At 53.5% G+C, this 21,560-nt stretch overlaps 1 protein-coding gene across 2 annotated transcripts in view; it reads left to right on the plus strand.

The window, feature by feature from the left end:
• SLC2A1 (solute carrier family 2 member 1) overlaps window positions 1-15,737 on the plus strand; it is a 28,678-nt gene extending 12,941 nt beyond the window's left edge. Inside the window, exons 2-10 of one of the 2 annotated variants that reach the window (XM_036255268.1) lie at window positions 8,611-8,784; window positions 10,545-10,705; window positions 10,863-11,103; window positions 11,662-11,824; window positions 11,910-12,097; window positions 12,336-12,440; window positions 12,860-12,961; window positions 14,094-14,297; window positions 14,655-15,737. In XM_036255268.1, the coding sequence (XP_036111161.1) occupies window positions 10,659-10,705; window positions 10,863-11,103; window positions 11,662-11,824; window positions 11,910-12,097; window positions 12,336-12,440; window positions 12,860-12,961; window positions 14,094-14,297; window positions 14,655-14,855 (1,251 nt within the window). In that variant the 5' untranslated portion in view covers window positions 8,611-8,784; window positions 10,545-10,658 and the 3' untranslated portion in view covers window positions 14,856-15,737. The remainder of the gene's footprint in view (window positions 1-8,610; window positions 8,785-10,544; window positions 10,706-10,862; window positions 11,104-11,661; window positions 11,825-11,909; window positions 12,098-12,335; window positions 12,441-12,859; window positions 12,962-14,093; window positions 14,298-14,654) is intronic. The other variant, XM_036255266.1, reaches the window with a different exon arrangement.
• The last annotated feature ends 5,823 nt before the right edge of the window (window positions 15,738-21,560 follow it).

Genomic DNA, 21,560 nt, shown 5'->3' on the forward strand with positions numbered 1-21,560 from the left:
GTTACTGACACAGCTAGGACTCTGAGATCAGGCATAGGGGGTGTTTTCCAGAAACAACAGGGTGGGGCTGAGGAGTTGCCCTGACAGGGGAATAAAATGCTCAGAGGAGAGAAAGAAGTCTGGTGCGTGACTTGAGTGAGTGGGAGGAGGGGGCGGCACAGGTAAGCCAGAGCCTGGCCACCAAGGGCCTCGTGGGTAGCTGTCAGCTGTAAAATGTCCAGCCACTGGTGTGGCGTGGGGCAGCCAGAATGGGCATGTGGGCAACGCCGCTTAAGGAGTGTAGATATCAGAATGAGGACAATGGGACCCATTAAAGAGGACAGATATGATCAGATTTGCATTCTAGGGAAATGATCAGGCATCTGGGATGGTGGAATGATCGAACATGTGAGTCTGGAGACAGGGAACTGGCCACAAAGCCACTCTTGCCACAGGGGTAGAAAAACACACTGACTCGGAAGGGCGGGCAGGACTCGGTCACCAGATCAGTGAGGACAAGAGAGTAGGGTCTAAAAATTGCTTCTAGGTTTCTGGCTTGGAGGAGGAGCAGGGATGGGAGGCGCTGATGGGCCTGTGGGACGTGCAGGGATTGAGGTTTGGTGTGACACCACTGGAGTCGTATAGGAGGCACTTGGCCATGGGGTCTGTTTATTTTTTGGTTTTCTTTTGCATTTATCTTCAGATAGAGTGGGAGGGGGAGAGAGAGAAACATCGATGTGAGAGAGACACATCGAGTGGTCGCCACCCACACGACCCCAACCAGGGCCGGGGACAAAATGCAACCAAGGCTCATGCCCTTAGCGGGAACTGAACTCAGGACTCTGGTCCGCCAGCTGACGCTCTAACCACTGAGTAAAATGGGCCAGGGCCATGGGGTCTATTTCTTAGGTGGGTAGTCAGCTGGGGAAAAGTTTCGAGTTGGTTGCAGGTATCCAAACAGCAGGAGAGGAGGGTGTTCTAGAGAGACTGGAACAGAGAAGTAAGGGTCGAGCCTCATTGGGAGAAGAGGAGGATCCTAGGCAGGAGCAGAGCTGGCACCTCCACGCCAGGAACCCAGAGCCTCACCAGACAGGAGGAATGAAGCACCGAGGGTGTTGCGTGTGTTTGTTGCCGTGACCTAGAGCAATAGCCCGTCTGTCGGAAGGATCATACGAGGCGCTCGGGAGGCAGTGGGTGGAGGAATGGAGTGAAGGAATGCTGTTAGGGGCCCCAGAGGCTGACCTGAAGAAATCAGCCCCATATTTCGGGGCTGATTGTAAAAGACCCAATGGTGACCCTGTGGTGGCAGAGGCTGGTCAGGGGACCCTTGGGGGTAGAAACCTCCCTGCAGCAGGTTGAAGAGAGAGGGGAGGTGGCAAAGATAGAGACGGCCCTTCCAGGAGACTTGGCGGAGGAGGGAGAAAAGAGGGGTGGTAGCTAGAGGGGCTACCTGGCTGAGACTATTTCTTAAATATAAAGTCTTCTTGTATTTTTTTTTTAAATCCTCACCTAAGGATATGCTTTTCATTGTTTTTAGAGGGGAGAGAGAGAGACCAATGCAAGAGAGAAACATCGATCAGTTGCCTCATGCACACCCTAACCAGGGATCAAACTGGAAACCTGGGTATGTGCCCTGACTAGGAATCGAACCCACAACCCTTCGGCACAATGGACAATATTCCAACCAATTGAGCTACAACCAGCCAGGGCAAGACCTCATTTTTAAACATGTAAGGACTCAGTAGGGGGTGGGAGGCGGGGAGGGGCCCCAGGAGGAGGATGGTGGAGCAGAGACTGATGGGCTGCATCTGGCCCGAGGGACTGAGATACTTCCGGGGAGCAGATGTGGACAGTCCAGGGCCTCCCATCTAATGAGAAGTAGGTGGAAGGAGAGGACCGCTGTGGGAGAGGAGACAGGTGGGGCAGCTGGCCGGGGCGTCGGGAAGGCCAGGAACGAAGCACCAAGGGCCCAGCTGAGCCTGTCAGCAGTGCGTTTGTGGGCACCTGTGCACAGGTCCCTTCAGAAACCAGCCTCTGAGGACCAGAGCCAGAGGCCTGAGCGGTGGGAATGATGACACACTGACTCGAGCGTGTTTCCCGGGGCGCGCTCTCGGGCACGCGGTCAGTTTCCTTGACAAACTTCTCCAGCCTGGCCGCGGTGCTTCCAACCAGCAGCAGATTAGAGGGGTCAACTTCTCATGTCAAGAGGGGAGACGACCACACACGAGTGCGGGATGAATGCGCAGCTCAGAGCAGGCTGGGCACAGGCATCCACTCCTGCCAGCTTCATTCAGCAAGTTCATTCAAGGACTTGCAGGGTAGTGTCCTCAACACTGGGGAGGGCCAAGCTGTGGACACAACGGGCACATCCTGGTCCTCGGGCACAGCCTGACACGGCCTGAGCCGGGCCCTCGGGCACAGCCTGAAACATGGTCTGAGCCGGGCCCTCGGGCACAGCCTGACACATGGTCTGAGCCGGGTCCTCGGGCACAGCCTGACACGGCCTAAGCCAGACCCTCAGGCACAGCCTGACACATGGTCTGAGCCGGGCCCTCGGGCACAGCCTGGCACATGGTCTGAGCCGGGTCCTCGGGCACAGCCTGACACGGCCTAAGCCAGACCCTCGGGCACAGCCTGACACATGGTCTGAGCCGGGCCCTCGGGCACAGCCTGACACATGGTCTGAGCCGGGTCCTCGGGCACAGCCTGACACACGGTCTGAGCCGGGCCCTCGGGCACAGCCTGACACGGCCTGAGCCGGGTCCTCGGGCACAGCCTGACACGGCCTGAGCCGGGTCCTCGGGCACAGCCTGATACATGGTCTGAGCCGGGTCCTCGGGCACAGCCTGACACATGGTCTGAGCCGGGCCCTCGGGCACAGCCTGACACATGGTCTGAGCCGGGCCCTCGGGCACAGCCTGACACGGCCTGAGCCGGGTCCTCGGGCACAGCCTGACACATGGCCTGAGCCGGGTCCTCGGGCACAGCCTGATACATGGTCTGAGCCAGGTCCTGCCCCCCAAAGACTCAGCCTCCCGGAGGGGTGGGGAGATTCTGCAGGAAAAGCCGGAGCATAGTGAACGGAGGGCTTCGAGGTGCTGTGGGAGCAGGAGGAAGGAATGGTGCTGGGTGGGTGGGAGAGACAGGAAGGGTGTCTCCAAGGACTTGGCAGCTGCTCTAGACCTGAAAGGGTGAGTCGGCCTCATGGGGAAGGAGAGCAGGTGTCCCAGGCCATGGGGACAGCTTGTGCAGAGATGCGGTGGCATGAAGTGTGACCGCCTGCATGGTCACCTGACTGCCCTTGTCTGTTTAGAAACTTCTCTTAGGAAACTGCATGCAGCTGACCGGTTGGCCTGTGGCCTGCTCTCCAGGAGAGACCGCGGAGCCAGCCTGGATCTTCATGACCAGGAGCTTGGTCTCCTCCGTAAAACAGTCCCCAGAGGGCTTCCTCCTGGAAGTAGTTAATTAATCATAATATCTTAACAAAGCAACTCCCCACAAATTGTCTCCTCACGGCAGCTTCATGAAGCAGGTGGGGCTGAGGTTCCAGAGGAGGAGCCCGAGGCTAGGTGAGGTCACCTGGACAATGAGAGCAGCTGGGCCTGAGGTGCACTCCAAGCCTCACGCCTCTGTGACCACCCTTCCGCTGCCCCGCACTGCGTGACTGATGGTGGACTCCCGTGACTCCTCCGGGCCAGGCCTCCCTGGGGAAGGAGGGACGAGGAGGAGGTGTGCCCAGCCACACAGAGCAAATAAATGAACAAGGGCATCGTACTGGGTGGAGAAAACTGCCTCTCCCCTGCATGTGGCTGAGTTGCCAGCAGAAATGACTAAAGGCCATTTAGAGACCATGAGTTCCTGGTCAAGAGACAGCGTCAGGCATGTCTGAGAATGAGGCGTCCTCAGGAAGCAGTCAGGGCTGGCCCTCTGTTTGACAAGGGAGGAACCTGACCTGGAGAGCCAGCAGGTCCGCCTCACCCAGGATGACTGGTGAGTAAAAGTACTGGAGGCAGGACCTGCCTCCCAGCCCAAGCCCTCTGCCCCGGCAGGCTGAGCGTCCAGCAGCCTCTCACCTCGGCCTACATCCAGAGTTCTGGCTCCCCTCTCCCCTCCCCCATCTCCACCGATACAGACCCTTACAGCTTAGTGTGTTGGGCATTGTTCTCAGTGCTTTAGAAATCCTAATTCAATTGCTCCTTTTAATAACCCTCATTATGTAGGCACTATAATCCCTGTTTTATAAGAGACTGGGGCACAGAGCTGTTAGGCAATTAAACCAAGGACACACAGCTAGTGAGTGGCAGATCTGGGATTTGAATCCAGGGCATCGGCTCCAGTGCGCATCCTTGACCACTGTAGAAGCACTGACAGTTATACTGTAGTTGGATTAGCACCAAGACACCCTTCACACACCTACAGCTGCTGCCCAGCCGGTCCCTCCTGCTCTGACTTCCAAGCCGAGTCAAGCTCAGTCATGTGCAGACATTGCAGCTGTTTACACAATTTCTTACACCATCACACTCGGTCACAGCTACATCATTAGACAACTCTTTCTTCCCCCAGTCTGAGCTGAGCCCCAGCGACACAGATGAGTCAGGCCATCCTCGTGTTGAAATTTTGTCTAAAGTGAGCACATAGTGCCTTGTAGTGACTTCCTCCAGGCAGTAATGGAAATGTGGACAGCCCAGTGGGAGTAGAGAAGGGTGATGGAGAAGGTATTTGGCTACAGAGCCGGGCAAATCATTCTCCGGTGTCGTGGGGACTGTCCTATGCATCGTAGGATGTCCAGCAGTATCCCTGGCCTTTGCCTACTAAATGCCAGTAGTACCCTGCCAGTGTGACAACCAAAAATGGCTCCGGCCCTGGCCGGTTTGGCTCAGCGGTTAGAGCGTCGGCCTGCGGTCCGGAGAGACCCAGGTTCGGTTCCCGCTAAGGGCATGTACTTCGGTTGCCGTTTGTCCCCGGCCCTGGTTGGTCGTGCGGGTGGCAGCCACTCGATGTGTCCCTTCACGTCGATGTTTCTCACTCTCTCTCCTTTCCTCTCTCTCCCTCCCATTCTATCTGTACAAAAAATGGAAAAATATCCTCAGGTGAGGATTCAAAAAAAAAATAAAAAAATAAAAAAAATAAAAATGGCTCCGGACATTGCCAGATGCCCTCTGGGGCCGCATTGCCCGTTTGAGAACCACCATGATAGAGAAGGAGGGCGGTTATCAGGAAGGCTCTCCCGAGGAGGGGAAAGATGGTTAGCAGCTCACCAGGCAGACTGCGGACGAGCAGCACAAAGGAAAATGCAGGAGTGTGAGGTGCCCAAGTAGCATGGGGAGCCATGTGGGAGAGACTCTTCATCCTCAGGACAGTGGAGAATTAAAAAAGGCCATCTGCAGGGGAGACCCCGGAGGCCAGTCAAGAGGCCAGAACCAAGGCCTGGCCTGGGTTGGGAGAGAAGCCAAGTCTGGGCTCTTCCTGAGAAGCAGCCTGGGTGGTCCAATTCTCTGCTGTGGAGTGGGGCCCAGCTTTTAGCTCTATCTGCAGCCTGGACCCCAGGCCCCAGGGAGAGGGCCCAGGGGACCGAGGGGCAGGGTTCTCTGGCCCTTCCACCTGTATCATCCATCTGGCTCTGAACGACCCGCTGACCCTGGGATGTGGCTGAGAGTTGTTATGGAGACATAAGCTCTGGGCTGAGGATAGGGGGCAGATCCAGCTGTTGGGGGAGGAGGAGGGACAGGAAATAGGGGTCAAGTTCAGGCTGAGTATCTAAACCGGACAAGCCGACCCTTCTAACTGGAGCTCAGAGCTTGGCTGGCTGTTTAACCCCTTCATCCCACAGTAAATCTCCGAGAGAGGAGAAAGGTTGAGACGGAGCTCTGATTCTCTCTCGGGATGATCTAGAAGACCCAGGCCTCCTGGGCTAGAGGAATAACTACAGGAAGGGTGGGAGACAGCCAGAGGGTCCCAAGCACATGCCCCTTCTATGGGTAGTGGTCTAGAAGTCTAGATCAGAGGTCGGCAAGAAGGCCAAACCCAGCTCGCGGCTTGTGTGTGTGGCCCATGAGCTAAAAATGTTTTCAATTTACATTTTTAAAGGGTTGGGTGAGCTTGGGTATGGGGAGAAAAGGAAGCAACAGAGACCATATGTGGTCTGTAGACCCTAATCTTTTCTGTCTAGCCTTTTACATAAAAAATGTTTACCAATCCCTGCTCTAAACTGATGTATGCTCCCCACTCTCAGGGAACTCACTACCTGAAGGTGAGTAATCTCGCCCTCTGAAGCCTAGGAAGCTGTCCCCCGCCCCCAAGCCGAAGTGTGTGCTCTGGGGCTCTACACCAGGCAGGGTCTGAGGATAGAGCTTTCCTTCGGGGTCTTTTCTGCAGTATAAATTCCTTAGGGCAAGGCTTGGTCTTCCTGCAGTTTGCAAATGGAAAACCCTGTCCTTAGCTCCCTGAAAGTGGCAGGTTCTCAGAGAACAGCAGTGATGCAAACAGCTTCTGTGCCGGGCAGCATGCTCCGCCTCATGCCCAGCGGGGAGGACTTCAGAACTTCCTCTGCAGACAGGTGGACACGTGGTCCTTCGGCCACAGTTGCCGGGGTGGTGGGGGCAGGGGGGTGATTCCCAAGGAGTCAGACATGACGCACACCTCCCTCCCCCACCCTGATGCTCACCCCCAGGAGAAATGCTGGAGTGAGAAACAGCTTTTTACTGGAAACCGTTCAGGAAACCAAGGGATCGCAACTGCACAGAGCCAACCGGCTTCTCCGTGCTGCCCCTACAGTGTCACTGAGCTCAGTTCAGTGAGGACAACTGGACAGAGATCTCTAATAGCCCCCACCTCCTGACATCCCCCCCCCCCAGGCTGACAGGACCCTTCCTTTTCTTCCCAGAATGCACCTACTCACACAGACCCTTGGCAGGGTGGAGAGGTTGGGAGTGAGCAGTGAAGGGGGGAGGCGGAGAGGGACAGCCGAGCCCGTGCATTGGGTGGGCAGGCTCCCTGCCATGTTGGGGAGCAGTAAACTGTGAGAAGAGGAATCTGGCACCAGTGGCTGGGAGGAGTCAGGAGCACAGTCCAGGAGAGAGCCAGTGCAGGAGGTGATGAGTAGAGAGTAGGACGAATTAGGAGGCAGAATTGACAGGACCTGGTGATTGATGGGATGGCGGGATCAAGTGCATCTGCCGGGCTTGTGATGAGCACGTGGGGTGGGAGCAGAAGCCTGAGCCAGGCCAGGGATGTTGCCAGTGACCTTGTTGTGGAGATTGGGTCTGTGGGATCCTTTTAGGGGCAGTAACTAGCTTCTTCCCTGAGGGGCACCCACCCACTGCTAGGATGGATGCTGAGGGCAGTAACTGGTTGGAAGCAGTGATCCCAGAACCTCTCCCCATGTGCAGTTCTGATTCTCTAGGGGCCCCCCTGCCTTTCCTGGGCCAGGGCCGGCTTTTGGAGCCACACGGAGCATGGATCCCCAGGGGCAAGAGGACACGCAGCCCCCACACCAACAGCTGAAACGGGAAGCTGGGCATAGCTTCTTCCCAGAAAGTTCAGGTGTCAGATCAAGTGGCAGGAATCTACTGCACAACCTTAGCTTGGCCAGGAAGTGCTGCTGGGGGTAGAGAGGAGGATGAGCCTGGGGCCCGGGTGGAGGGCCTGGCTGCTCACCCTTTCTAACCCCATCCAGTGGCCTGAGTAGCAGCGGGGCCCGTGAGCCATAGAGGAGCCAGCCCTCCACACGGCTTGGTCCTTCTGACTTGTTACCACAAGCAGGAGACTTAACTAGGGGGGCTCCAGGAACACCTCACTTACACAAGGTCCTCAACATCTCTAGCCAGCCCCAAGAAGAGGTTTAAAGGCTTGAATTGCCAAAACAGAAACCTCAGCTCATTTTAGGTAGTAAGCCCTCACTCAGCACCTACTTACAGACTCTTTTTTTTTTTTTTTTTTAATATTTTTCCTTACAGACTTTAGAGAGGAAGGGAGAGGGAGAGAGAGAGATAGAAACATCGATGAGAGAGAACATCGATTGGCTGCCTCCTGCATGCCCCCCACTGGGTATCTATCCCACAACCTGGGCATGTGCCCTGACCAGGAATCGAACTGGCGACCTCTTGGTGCATGGGTCAATGCTCAACCACTGAGCCAGACCGGCCGGGCCCTACGGTCTCATTCTTTGCACACAATTCAAACAAGTTCCATTAGCTGACTTGGCAGACTTTAAAGTGTCAGTGTAGGGAGTTCTGTGAATAAGTATCGGAACCATAGGAAGTCTCAGCTGCAGAATGTAAGACCTAAAGGCCTCTGGGGCAAAGCCGCTCCTTGCTCCTGTGAAGAGCCCCAGGGACCTCAGTGCCGTGGAGCCCTGCCCATAGGCCCGGTTCTAAGGCAGCAAAGCGAGAGGGACAGGAGGAAGAAAGGTTTCCACCAGACAACAGATCAGGAAAGTTTGGGGCCTCAGAGGGGTGAGCATCATTTATCTGGACAGCACCCTTATCCAGGACAGCTTGTTCTCAGAGCCTGATAAATGGAGCATTACTGTTCCCAACCAGCCCTCCTCTGGGGTTGGTTTTGTCCCTTGAAGAACACAAGCACTTTGTGTTTTGTTTTGTTTGTTGAAATCCGCCTTCTCTCTGCCCTCAGCAAAAGCAGGGTTTCCAGAGGAGAACCCTTTCTTCACTGACTCCTTCCTTCACTCACGCGGCGTCCCTGGCATCAGCTCTGGGACAGGCCCTGGTGTGAATCCACTGAGGTCCCTGTCCTCGGGGAGGGCAGACTTCTGGACCTTTCAGCTGGATCTGGAAAGGTTTCAGTGTGGTAAGGCAGGTGGGCCCTCTGGGCGGAGCACCCACGCGGGGCGGGGAGTGGTGCAGAGGGCAAAGGCATTGGTAGGTGGGAGGTAGGACCTGCTGGAAGCTTGATTTTGAAGTAGAATGCAGCCTTGGTCCGCCTTGGTCAGTGTCTGCAGTCCCCTCGGGTCACTACTGGAACTTACTGGGGTCCCTTGGCTCATCGATGGTGCCAGGCACCAAGTAAGCACCGTAAGGGTGTTTCATTAATTCCCTGCAGCGCTATGAAGTGGATATTTCTAATGGCATTTGAGATGAGATCATTAGCCCTTGATCTCACTGGAGATTAGGGTAAAGCTAGGCTCTGAACTGGATTGTGTCCAGGTTCCAGACCCTTGCACCGCCTGGCCTCCCTGTGACAAATAGTAGATCATTAGGGGTGCCTCTCCCCTCCACCCCCTCCCCATGTCCACCTGTTCTAACCCCTAGAGCCCAGCCTCTGTCAGGTGTCTCCAGACCTGGGACAGATAATGGCAGCAGGGCAGGAGAAAGACAGTTAGTGGCCAAGGATCCACCGTAACCATGGGCCAAGCCCAGCATGCTCAGTGGGCATTCCTGGGACTGTAGGCCTCAGTTTCTCCTCTGGCCGTTGTGCCTACCCACAGCCTCCTCTGCTAGACCCCTGGGGCCTGGGAGAGTTCGGGCGAGCCAAGGGTCAGTGAGGTTGTAAGACGCGCATGCTGCACTGTGTGCATGAACTTGCAGCGTGATTGTAGAGGGGCCGCTGGGATGGGCATGGAGTTGAGTTTGATCTGCAAGTGGTGAGGGGAGGAGGGGCTTGCAGGTTTGACTGGCTGAAGCCATGCATGTTCAGATGACATGAGCATGAATATGGGTGTGAGAAGATATGTGTGCACAGGAAGCTGCTTCTGGGGATACTGGACCTGTGCCCAGCTGCACATGTGGCTGGTGACGCCTGGCCAGCCCCGTGGCACTGGGTGTGTGTCTGCGCTGCCTGTGAGTGGAGGGAGTGTGCTCAGGCAGTACGGGTACCTCCCACCTGTCACATTTCTGGGATCCAGCCAGGCCCTCCCCTGGGGAAGGGGAGGGCTGGCCGGCAGGCCTGTGGTAGGACAGGTGGCTCTAGTTCCTAGAACTACTTCCTTGTCCTGGCCTTTCCTCTATTTCCCACCTGGGCACCTGGGAGAGGGGAGGAGGCCACAGGCCGTGAGTCCCGTGAGTCTCATGAGCGTGGCTTGTGTGCAGGTTGGTCACACCAGGCCCTAAACGCAGTGAGCCTCCCCTTCCTCCCAGGGCCTCTGGAATGGCAGAACCTGTCTGTCCAGCTAGATACCCTCCCCAGCACCGGGGCTGGGAGAGGGCTTGTGGCAGGAGCTGGGGCCCTAGGTACCTTGAGGAGAAAGGGGATACGTGGGAAGGAGTGCTTGCTGTAAGCTTCTCCACTGTGCCTGAACTTCCACCACCGGCCATTTGCCATCATCCCCAGCAAGTCCCCTTGAGCGTGCAAAACCACGCAGGGCGCTGGAGACCATGCCCGGGGAAGTACAAGAGCTGGAGGCAGAACCCAGCCCCTTGTTTCTCACCTGGGGAAACAGGCCTGAAAAAGGGGAGGGATTTGGCTCAAGAACATGCAGTGAATTGGGCCTGGCCAGGTGCTGGCCCTCTCCAGCATCCTGCGGTAAAATGGCCCTCCTTGAGGAGCAAATGCCAGGGGGAAAGAACCGCTGGGTCCTGGCCTCGCCCACCAGGATGCTTATGCCCCTGCAGGTGATCGAGGAGTTCTACAACCAGACGTGGATCGACCGCTATGGGGAGAACATCTTGCCCACCACACTCACCACCCTCTGGTCCCTCTCCGTGGCCATCTTCTCCGTAGGGGGCATGATTGGCTCCTTCTCAGTGGGTCTTTTTGTCAACCGCTTTGGCCGGTGAGCAGAGGGGTCCTGGCCCTGCCCAGGGTGTCCCAGATGGGTATTGGGATTGGGGGGAGATGTCCCTGCCTATTCTGGGGTATTCCCTATGACCCAGTCCCTAGGGAGTCGGGGGGACTCGAAGGACCCACCTGACCTGTGACTCTACCCCCAGGCGAAACTCGATGCTGATGATCAATCTGCTCGCCTTCCTGTCCTCTGTGCTCATGGGCTTCTCGAAACTGGGCAAGTCCTTTGAGATGCTGATCCTGGGCCGATTCATCATTGGTGTATACTGCGGCCTGACCACGGGCTTCGTGCCCATGTATGTGGGGGAGGTGTCCCCGACAGCCCTGCGAGGGGCACTGGGCACCCTGCACCAGCTGGGCATCGTTGTCGGCATCCTCATCGCTCAGGTGAGTGGGGCAGGGTCTGCTCCCCCAGCACGGCCCCTATCCCACAGCCCTGCCTCACGGGACAGCCCTGCACAGGTCCCAGAGAACACACCACCACTCAGTTCCCCCGTGGGCCTCCGTGGCAGGAGAACAAGTCCATCCCAGCCCACTCAGCCTTCTCTCCTGGGGATCCAGCCACAAGCATGCCCCCTGGCTCCTCACCATGCCAGCTCCGTCATGCCTCCAGGCCTTTATGTCTTCACACACCACCCTCTCTTGGAGGGCTTTCCTGTTCCCGTCCCTGAAAGTGTCCTGTGGCAGAGTGGCAGTCCCCATACCCTGTGCTGTCTGTCCTCCCACTAATGCTGAGAAGTAGGTCCAGCTTTCCCCATCTTCCAAATGAGGGAGTCGAGGTCAGAGAAGTTAAAGCCTCACATTAGTGGCAGAGCCTCGGTACCGGAGCCCTTTTCCTAGAGCAGCCGCGGATGCAAAGCCGACCAAGGCCCCTGGGTGCAGGGGGCTGGTTGTAGGGCCAGGGTCAGGGTGCTCATAGCTGCATCCTCCGACCTGCCTCCCCAGGTGTTCGGCCTGGACTCCCTCATGGGCAACAAGGAGCTGTGGCCCCTGCTGCTGAGCATCATCTTCATCCCCGCCCTGCTGCAGTGCGTCCTGCTGCCCTTCTGCCCCGAGAGCCCTCGCTTCCTGCTCATCAACCGCAACGAGGAGAACCGGGCCAAGAGTGGTATGGGCAGGCCCTGCTCTCCTCCCCACCCCGGCCCTGGCCTTCCCGCTCTGAGCCACCCCCACCTTCCCCCCGGCCCCTCCAGTGCTGAAGAAGCTGCGAGGGACAGCAGATGTGACCCGCGACCTGCAGGAGATGAAGGAGGAGAGTCGGCAGATGATGCGGGAGAAGAAGGTCACCATCCTGGAGCTGTTCCGCTCGCCTCTGTACCGCCAGCCCATCCTCATCGCCGTGGTGCTGCAGCTGTCCCAGCAGCTGTCGGGCATCAACGCTGTGAGTGCCCCTCACCCACCCTTCCTGTGGCCCTAGCCAAACCCTGTGGTCAAGAACGTGCTGTGAACAGAGCCCAGACTTAAAATAACAACAAAGCCCCTGCCAAAGGAGAACCTTTCCTTTAGAACCAAACTGGTGTGGCGTCCCCTTCCTTCTTTACTCACCCTGTGTCCCACACCCAGGACAGACAGGAAGGGCCACAGCACCAGGCTGAGCCCCAATGACCTCTGTCCCGTAGGTTTTCTATTATTCCACAAGCATCTTCGAGAAAGCGGGGGTGCAGCAGCCTGTGTATGCCACCATCGGCTCCGGCATCGTCAACACAGCCTTCACCGTCGTGTCGGTGAGTGTCTGTCCATCCGTGCCCACCCCGGTCAGCAGCTAGGGTCCAGCACAGGGCCTCCTGACTGAATGGCAGCATTTACTTCGAGCCAGGCATGTGTCATGTGCTCCCTGAGTGCTGTCATTTCATCCTCAGCTTGTCAAGTTCATTACTTGTATGGGACAGCTGATGGCACTCATGCTGAGCGATGGCTTGCCCGAGGTCACAGTCAGGACGCTCGGCTCCCTAGCTCTCTAGGGCCAGCTTCCCTTCCCTCACTTCATGGGGCCCCCAAGCTGAGCCCCAGGGAGTAGGTGATACCGCCTTCCCCTTGGTCTCTGCAGTGCTGTGTGGCTTTCCCACTCTTGGGGCGAGCCCCTGGGTGGGGGTGTTTAGAGGGGCACCAGGTGGGGGTGACAATGACCTTCTCTCTGCCGTAGCTGTTTGTGGTGGAACGAGCTGGCCGGCGGACACTGCACCTCATCGGCCTGGCTGGCATGGCGGGCTGTGCCGTGCTCATGACCATCGCGCTGGCATTACTGGTGAGTTGCCACACTGGGGCGAGGTGGCAGGGCTGGGTACAAAGCTCACACAGGCCTCAGACCCCGAGGTGCCTTTCTCAGCCCAGCCTGGCCATCGGCACCCAGAGGCCCGGGTGCTGCTCTCCCTAGCTCTGCACTCTCCCCACCCATCCCCTGCCTTGAACTGGCTCCTCCCTGCAGTGCTTTCTCACCACAGCACCTCCAGCCTCGGACCCCAAGTTCCCGCTCCCCAGGGGCAGCTTTGCCCAGTACGAGCCCTTTCAAAGTCTTCACCCATAACCTCGATTCATCTTCAGAACAGTCCTAGAAAGGACTGCCCTCCTCACCACAGAGGTGTGGAAACATGCCTGATCCGACCCAGCTGCACAACTCGGTGTAGTTCGGTTAGCAGTCAGTCCCATTTTACAGGTGAGGAAACCTGGTCCCAGTGAGGTTAGTAACGCAGCAGATAAAGGATGAAGCTGGGCGCTGAGCTCGGGTCAGCTGGCCCCAAGCCCTTGACTAACCTCCCCGATAACCCTGCCAGCACTTCACATACGCAGATGCTCTTTGCCCAGCCCCTGCACAAGGAAAGCACCAGTGCGCTAACTTTACAGCTGAACAAAAGCTTAGAAAGTCCTACGACTGCCGAGAGGTCCGGCACGCAGCAAGTGATGAGTGGCAGATCTGGGATCTGAGCCAAAGCCGGTAAACCTCTTCTGTGGCCTCCTTGAGGGAGAATGATTATATATAGAACCATGTCTGAGGCCCATGCTGCGCTGGCCCCGAGCTGTTAGAAGCCTTGTAAGGCACCCCACACCCACCGCAGAAATGTTCTTCAACATCCTCCTGCCTCAGGCAGACTGGTCTGCACCCAGAGCAAGGAGACCACAGGGACCTCTTCTTAGCACCTCCTACACACCCACCACATGACCATTCCCAGAGGGTAGGCTGGAGCTCACAACCACCATGCAGGGCAGAAATCATTTTGTTCAGAGGAGGGAACTGAGCCCCAAGGCAGGGTACGTGAGTCACACTGCAAATCCAGAATCAGCCCCAGGCCTCCTGCTGCCCAGCCCAGGCTGCCTCTGCACTTTCTGCTTCATCTGAGGCTCCAGTCTAACTTTCCTCCTCTCTCTCTTGTCCTCAACAGGAGCAGGTGCCCCAGATGTCCTATCTGAGCATCGTGGCCATCTTTGGCTTTGTGGCCTTCTTTGAAGTTGGTCCCGGCCCCATCCCATGGTTCATTGTAGCTGAACTCTTCAGCCAGGGTCCTCGCCCAGCTGCCATTGCTGTTGCTGGCTTCTCCAACTGGACCTCAAATTTCATTGTGGGCATGTGCTTCCAGTATGTGGAGGTAAGGACCCCCACTGTCCCTACACATACCACTGCTCACCTGCCAAGTGCTCTCCCAGCTGTTCCATTTGGAATGAGGCCCAGAAGCCCAGGTCACACAGCTAAGAACCCTGACTTCAACCCCGGGGTTCTTTCCTTGGCTTTGCATTGTCTCCATTCTGCTCTGCAATGGGAACCTGTTCCCTGGAACCTGCTACAGGTGCAGGCAGACAGACTCTCATTTAATCATCCCAGCACTCCTAGGTTGTAGGTGGGTGTTCCTTTCTCAGATCAGAGGCCTAAGAGTAAAGTGACTTATCAAAGGTCCTACAGCCTTTAGGGTCAAGACCCCAACCAAGTGTGTCTTTGTGTCTTTCAGCAACTGTGTGGTCCCTACGTCTTCATTATCTTCACCGTGCTCCTGGTTCTGTTCTTCCTCTTCACCTACTTCAAAGTTCCTGAGACCAAAGGCAAGACCTTCGATGAGATTGCTTCCGGTTTCCGACAGGGAGGAGCCAGCCAAAGTGACAAGACACCCGAGGAGCTGTTCCACCCCCTGGGGGCTGATTCTCAAGTGTGAGGCACCCCACACCACCAGCCCAGCCTGATCCCAGCAGCCCCAAGGATCTCAGAGCACAGGCAGCTGGATGAGACTTCCAATTTGACAGATCTCAGTGGAGCTGGGCCTGGGGCTCCTTTCTTCAGCCAGCAATGATGTCCAGAATATTCAGGACTTGAACGTCTCCAGGATTTTAACAAAAGCAAGACTGTTGCTCAGATCTATTCAGACAAGCAACAGATTTTATAATTTTTTTATTACTGATTTTATTATTTTTGTATCAGCCAGAGTCTCCTGTACCCACACTCCAGGCTTCACCCTGAATGGCTCAATGCCTGAGGGTGGGGACCAAGTCCTGTCTAGACACACTTGCCTTCTTCACCAAGCTAATCTGTAGGGCTGGATCTATGACCAAGGACACACTAATCGAACTACGAACTATGAGGCTTCTACCCCTAGAAGTGGCCATGGCCACTCACATCTGTGGGCCTGAATCTCCCCACCCTAGGGGTCAGGCTCCATTAGGATTCGCCCATTCCCACCTCCTACCCAACCACTCAAATTAATCTTTCCTTGCCTGAGACCAGTTGGGAGCACTGGAGTGGAGGGAGGCGAGGGGAAGGGCCAGACTGGGCTGCCAGGGTCTAGTCTCCTTTGCACTGAAGGCCAGACGATCACCATGAGAAGAGGGCCGTGGGAGGCTGAGGACTCACTACTCAAGAACACGTGGATGCTCCTGCCCTGCTGTGTATAGATAGAAAATATTTATATATATTTTTTTGGTTGTCAATATTAAATACAGACACTAAGTTATAGTATATCTGGACAAACCAACTTGTAAATACACCACCATACTTCCTCTGTAACTTACCTAAATAGATATAAATGGCTGGTTTTTAGAAACGTGGTTTTGAAATACTTGCGGGCTACGGGTAGGGAGATGTGGGTGGCAGTGGGAGAGAAGCCAGCAGTTGCAACTGCTACGGTTGCTTTCAACTTTGACTCTTCCAAGCACCTGTGATCAACACCCTCTATGTTCAAGAATTTGTATGATCCCTTATACCCAGAGAAAATTTAAGTGTCTTGGCGTTCAAGGCATTCCCATTTTCCTTCACATATGCTAGTTGGTATTCAAAACAATTATAGCAATGTGCGAATCTTGATGTTCAGGTACATTATCTTAAATGTGAGGTAGGTACCATATCTGCATTTGACAGGCTCAGAGAGATTATATGCCTGGTCTCAGGGCGAATATGCTAAAATCTCTGCTTTTAGCAATTAGACTGCATAACTCCTACCCTTTACCTAATATCCCCTCCCCCCAAAAAAACAAGATGAATCGTGTTCACTGCATGGGCCCAGTGAGCTGTCAAGCTGCCTTCTCCCATCAATTTCATTTGGAAATGCCCCCTCTGGCTCCAGCTTATATATCCTTTCTAGAGACTTTTCCCCCGCCAAATTTCAAGAGTGCATCCTCTGTTCCTTCCTATGGCACTATACCCTTCCAACCTTTATCACAAATCCTAATTTTTCCCTTCAGTCTCAAGTTAATGGGAAGAAGTCTCTTCGGTTCATCTGGGTCTACAGAACTAAATGCACGACTTGGCATGCCGCAGGCACTCAAATAGTTGATGAAATAAAACACCAAGGATATTTGTCCCTAGAGGCTCAGCTGACAAAATGTGGGAGGAATTTCCTGTTGAAGCCTTCATAACTGCACACAGACAAAACTAAAATTTCCTTGGCATGAAGAAGGGGGGTTATTAGGAGGGGGTGATGAAGGGAACACAAGTACGAAGTAATTGGAAGTGCCTATGAGCTGTGCACTATTAGGTAAGGAGAACCTGAGGGGTTATCCATCGCCATCTCACAAAAGAGAAGGTTCAGAGAAAAACTGCCTGCCTGAGCCCGAGGGCAGAGCAGTGAACCGACAAAGGACTAGGGGAAGCCTTATCACATGCTGCCTAAAAGTTTTGTTGAAAGGAGTTATCTCTCAGCTTCACTGGGGGGCCGAAGGGAGAGTGCAAAGAGGCGAGTCAGGGTGCGGGCCGCCAGGGGTGCAGTGGAAAGTCACACTTCTAGGCGGCACTCCGGCGGCTGTTACCCACGCATGGAAAGAAAACCGCCGTGGGTGGGAGGGACGCGCCAGAGGCCAGAGCTTAAGGATGCAAAGCAGATGGCGTGGGCAGAGCCCGGCAGCACCCAACCCCGCCCCGGGCCTGAAGGCCCCGACACCCACCCCCAGGGTCCCTCCCCGCACTGGGTTTGCTCCAACGCGCCGACGGCCGGCCACATCCCTAGACGCGAAGCGCGCGCAGGCGCCGGCAGCCCGGCCCGACCCAGCCGCAGCCCACAATGCTCCGGGCCGCACAGCTTCCGGTCCCTTGACGCCTTTCCCCTAGGAACCGCAGTCAACTGCGGGTGTAGACTGGGGCCGGCCGATCACTCAGCCTCCCCAGACCGTACAGCCGTGCTGCGGGCCCCACGCGGCGTCGCGATCCGCACCGTTAGCCTCCTCTCCTCGCCTCGCGCGAGGGGGCGGGGCTGTGTGGTGTCTCCACCAATCGCAGCCCGGCTGCTCCGGCGGCGGCCCGGGAGCCTCTCGGGTGCTGCACGCCGTCTCGGGCTGCGTGCGCTGCGGGAGCGGACCTTGGCTGTCGTTTTCGAGCCGGCGTCCTGGGGAAAGTAGCTCTCCGGGAGGCCTGTCGCGCGCTGGGTGACGTCTGCGGTTTCCGACAGGGGTAACTAGGTTGTGGAGCTGCTCCCAGACCCCTCTCTTCGCCAGTGCTTAGTTAAGTTCACTGACAGTTTCCTGAGATCTTTTATCTGATATTCTGGGCTCCAAAGCCTTCTCTCCTCGGAAACCGTCGGACCCCATAGCGTGTTTCCCCCATCAGAGTGCTCTCCGCGCTGTGCGGGAGTTAGCTGTCCTTGCATCAGACTGGGGAGGCATCTGCTACGTCACCCCTTTGTCCCCAGTTCCCACCACAGACTGGTCCGGACTGTTAAATGAAGGAAATAGAATTTGGACTCAGAGAATTTCCACAATTTCAGTTTTTCCAGTGTGGTTTTAGGCAGAAAAATCCAACGATTGAGAATGTGTGTTTAACAACAGGGAATCTTAATTCTCTTTTGTCATAACAACACTTCTAATGTTCCCTTTTCTCATTTTACGATTTTTTTTTCCTTAAGTCTCCTAGAAAGCGTACCCCTTCTACCCATTGCAATTGCTGGCCCTACTGCGGACCCACGTGCCATCTCTTTCGGAATCACTGAAGCACCCCCCTCCCCCCCCACCACCACCCCTGCTTTCCGTCTCTTCCCCGCAATTCTCCACACTGCAATCTTGATCTTTCTGAAATGCAAATGTACTCATGCCTTTCTCCTTCTTAAAATCTACCCTGGGTCCCCAGTTCTCTCAGGATAATGTCCAGATTCCTTAACCTGGAAATTCAAGGCTATTTATGATCAATTTCTAGCTCTCACATTCAGTTGCGTCTCTCACCACTACCCCACCCATTCTCCAGGCATTGATCACACCGATCTCCACATCCTCCTTCCCCTATGGGCCTTTGGGGTTCCCTCCACACAGATTGTCCTCCCACCTACTCATATTGCCCACAGATGATCATATTCTATCACAGCCCCAGGAGTTAGCTGGGGAAGCTGCAACTTGGAGCTCTGGCGATTCGGATTCTTGGGACACTGCTGCCTACCAGTGGCTGTTGTGTGTACATTTAGGGCTGGTTTTAACTTCAACCTCTCAGAAAATAGATTGCTTTGGAGATCATCCTTCGCTGGAACCATTTCAAAAAAATCCTGCCCTGGCCGGTTTGGCTCAGCGGTTAGAGCGTCGGCTTGCGGTCCAGAGAGATCTCGGTTCCGTTCCCGCTAAGGGCACGTATACCTCGGTTGCAGTTTGATCCCGGCCCTGGTTGGAGGCAGCCACTTGATGTGTCCCTTTCACATAGATGTTTCTCTCTCTCCCTCTCCCTCTCCCTCTCCTTCCCTCCCTCTTCCACTCTATCGGAACAAAAAAATGTCCAAAAAATGAAAAATGTCCTTCGATGAGGACAAAAAAAAAAAAAAAAGGTGGAATAAGATAATGTATTTGTAACACAGGTGTCAGCTGGAGTTACTTTATATTCTCCCTTGCCCCGCTTTCCAGAACGCCCAAGATTTCTGTGACTTCCCATTCAACAGTATATCTTTGGCATCTTTCCAGGTGAGCTTGTTTAGGTTGAGTGTAAAGTTCCAACTTGCTCATCTAGAAAATAGGAATCTTATCTATTGCGCCTGCTTATGTAATAAACTGGTTTATTATGGAGGAAAATAATACAATCCAGATGGAATAGCTATTAGCTGTGCTTATAATATATTTTTCATAAAATAAGTACAGCTTGTATTCCATAAAAGGGATCTGTTCAAACCTGTGTTTGAGTCATTGCATCTTGTCTTCTCTTTGCCCTACTAAATATAAATAAAAGTGCATGAGTTATTGTGTATTTGTTGCAAAATCACACACCAGGTATCTTGAGCCAAGAGAGATGTCCAAAGGCTTTAATTCTGCAGGAGGCACTAGCAGATAGAAGTCCAAGTCTCAGTGTCATTTCAGAGATACCTAAGGCCCCAGGGCTGGAAAGTTGTGTGGTTGCCCAACTCATCCCCTATTATCTTTCCTGGAGTCATAATTTTTAAGTAATTTTTAAAGTTGTTGGTTTTTTGCCAAAATAACAAAGTGAAACTACGCCAAGAATCATGTATGCCCTCTTTTAAAATTTAGTTGGATTTCCAAAATAGAAATAGAAATAGGTGGATTTCCAAAAAGAAATCTATCTGCATTGCTACCTATGTAGGCTCTTATTTTCTCTTTAATTTAGGTCTTATTTTTGTATATTTTGTTTTTCCTCCTCTCTTGCCTTGTCTCTGGCTGATATAATTACTTGTCTAATGTAATCTACCAAACAGAAGGCAAAAAGGGATCTTCCATTTTCAAGGTCATCTCTGGCTCTGATAGTTGGCATCTCCTAAACCACCTGGTGCAGGTTTCCCGGCGCCAGCTGTTTCCTGCTGTGGAGCTCTGATCTTTTCAGTGCTGGGGATACCACAGTAAATGAAGATTTACCATCATGGAGCTTACATTCTGGTGGGGAAAACCCAGTAAGCAATCAAATGTATGATCAAGTATCAAGTAGTGATTTGTGTTATGAGGGAAAAAGGGCAAACAAACTAAAGGACAGAGGATGATGGTTTGCGAGGGCAGGGGTGGGTGGGTGGATCAGGTTTAGATAAGAGCATTTGAAGGCCTTCCTAAGGGAGTGATATTTGAACACAGACTTGAATAAAGTAAAGGAGCAAATTATACACATATCTAGGGGAAAGGCTTTTCTAAGCCAAGGGAACAGCAAATTCAGAGGTGCAAGGGAAGGACCATGTTTGGTGCATTGGAGCACCAGGAGCAAGAAGCCCTGGGCAGCTGGACCAGGTGACAGGTGGATGAGGTCAGAAGAGTGGCAGGATGCTAGACCATGCAGGGCCTTGGAGATCACATGAAGATTTCAGTTTTTATTTTTTAATATAAGAAGAAACTTTACGCCCTGGCCGGTTTGGCTCAGCGGTTAGAGCGTCGGCCTGCGGTACAGAGAAGAAACTTTACGGTTTTGATATTTTATTTTTATTCATTATAATAAGTGGTTATGCTCAACAGGTTAGTTATAATAGGGTTAATGAGCAAATTCAACCTCCTATAACATCTTTTACAACTTTGAGGGGACCAACACAATTCCCACATTGCAACACATATAGTTTTTATAATAAAAATACAGTTGTAAGATTACAACAACCCATGGAAGATTATTATGAAAATAAACTTCTGACTATTAAAGGAATTTTGTTGTCTTTCCTACTAAGGAGTCTTAGAAATTCAATTGCTCTCTAAGCTGGAAGTAAGTATACTATAAAGAATAAGTATACATTTAATCTAAACTTTATAAAAACTGGTAGGTAAATATTCTCACCTCCTTTCTTTCTAATCAGAGGGTACAAGATCTCCTGGTATTTTGCATTTTCAAAAGCATTTGTGCCAACAGGCTTTTCTCAAAGTTTCTCATGAAGTACCATTGATACTTGTGGCCTATACGAATTATTCATTTGAGATCTTTCCTCTTTTTTAATATTTGCATTCCATACTATAAATTTTCCTCAAAGCACTGCTTTTGCTACATCTCACAAATTTTGATAAGTTGTTTTCATTTTCATTTACTTCAAAATACATATTTTAAATTTTCTCTTGAGTCCCTGCCAGTTTGGCTCAGTGGTTAGAATGTTGGCCCACAGACCAAAGGGTCTTGGGTTCAACTCTTAGTCAAGGGCATGTACCTGGGTTGCAGGTTTGATTTCCAGCCCCAGTGGTTGGGGTCTTGAGGGAGATAACCAATCAATGTGTCTCTCTCACATTGATGTTTCTCCCTCCCTCCCTTCCACTCTATCTAAAAATCAATAGGAAAGTATCCTCGGGTGAGGATGAACAACAACATAAATTTCTCGAGATTTCTTCTTTGACCCAATGTGTTATTTAAAAGTTTTATATCATTTCAAGTTTATTTAATACTTTAATCTGCATGTATTTTGTAATTATTCAGCTATCTCTCTGTTATTGATTTCTAGTTTAATTCCATGTGGTCTGAGAGCAGACATTGTATGATGTCTGTTGTACTCCCGAGAGCA

Source organism: Molossus molossus, unplaced genomic scaffold (assembly GCF_014108415.1).
Source record: "Molossus molossus isolate mMolMol1 unplaced genomic scaffold, mMolMol1.p scaffold_m16_p_12, whole genome shotgun sequence".
NCBI classification, from domain to species: domain Eukaryota; kingdom Metazoa; phylum Chordata; class Mammalia; order Chiroptera; family Molossidae; genus Molossus; species Molossus molossus.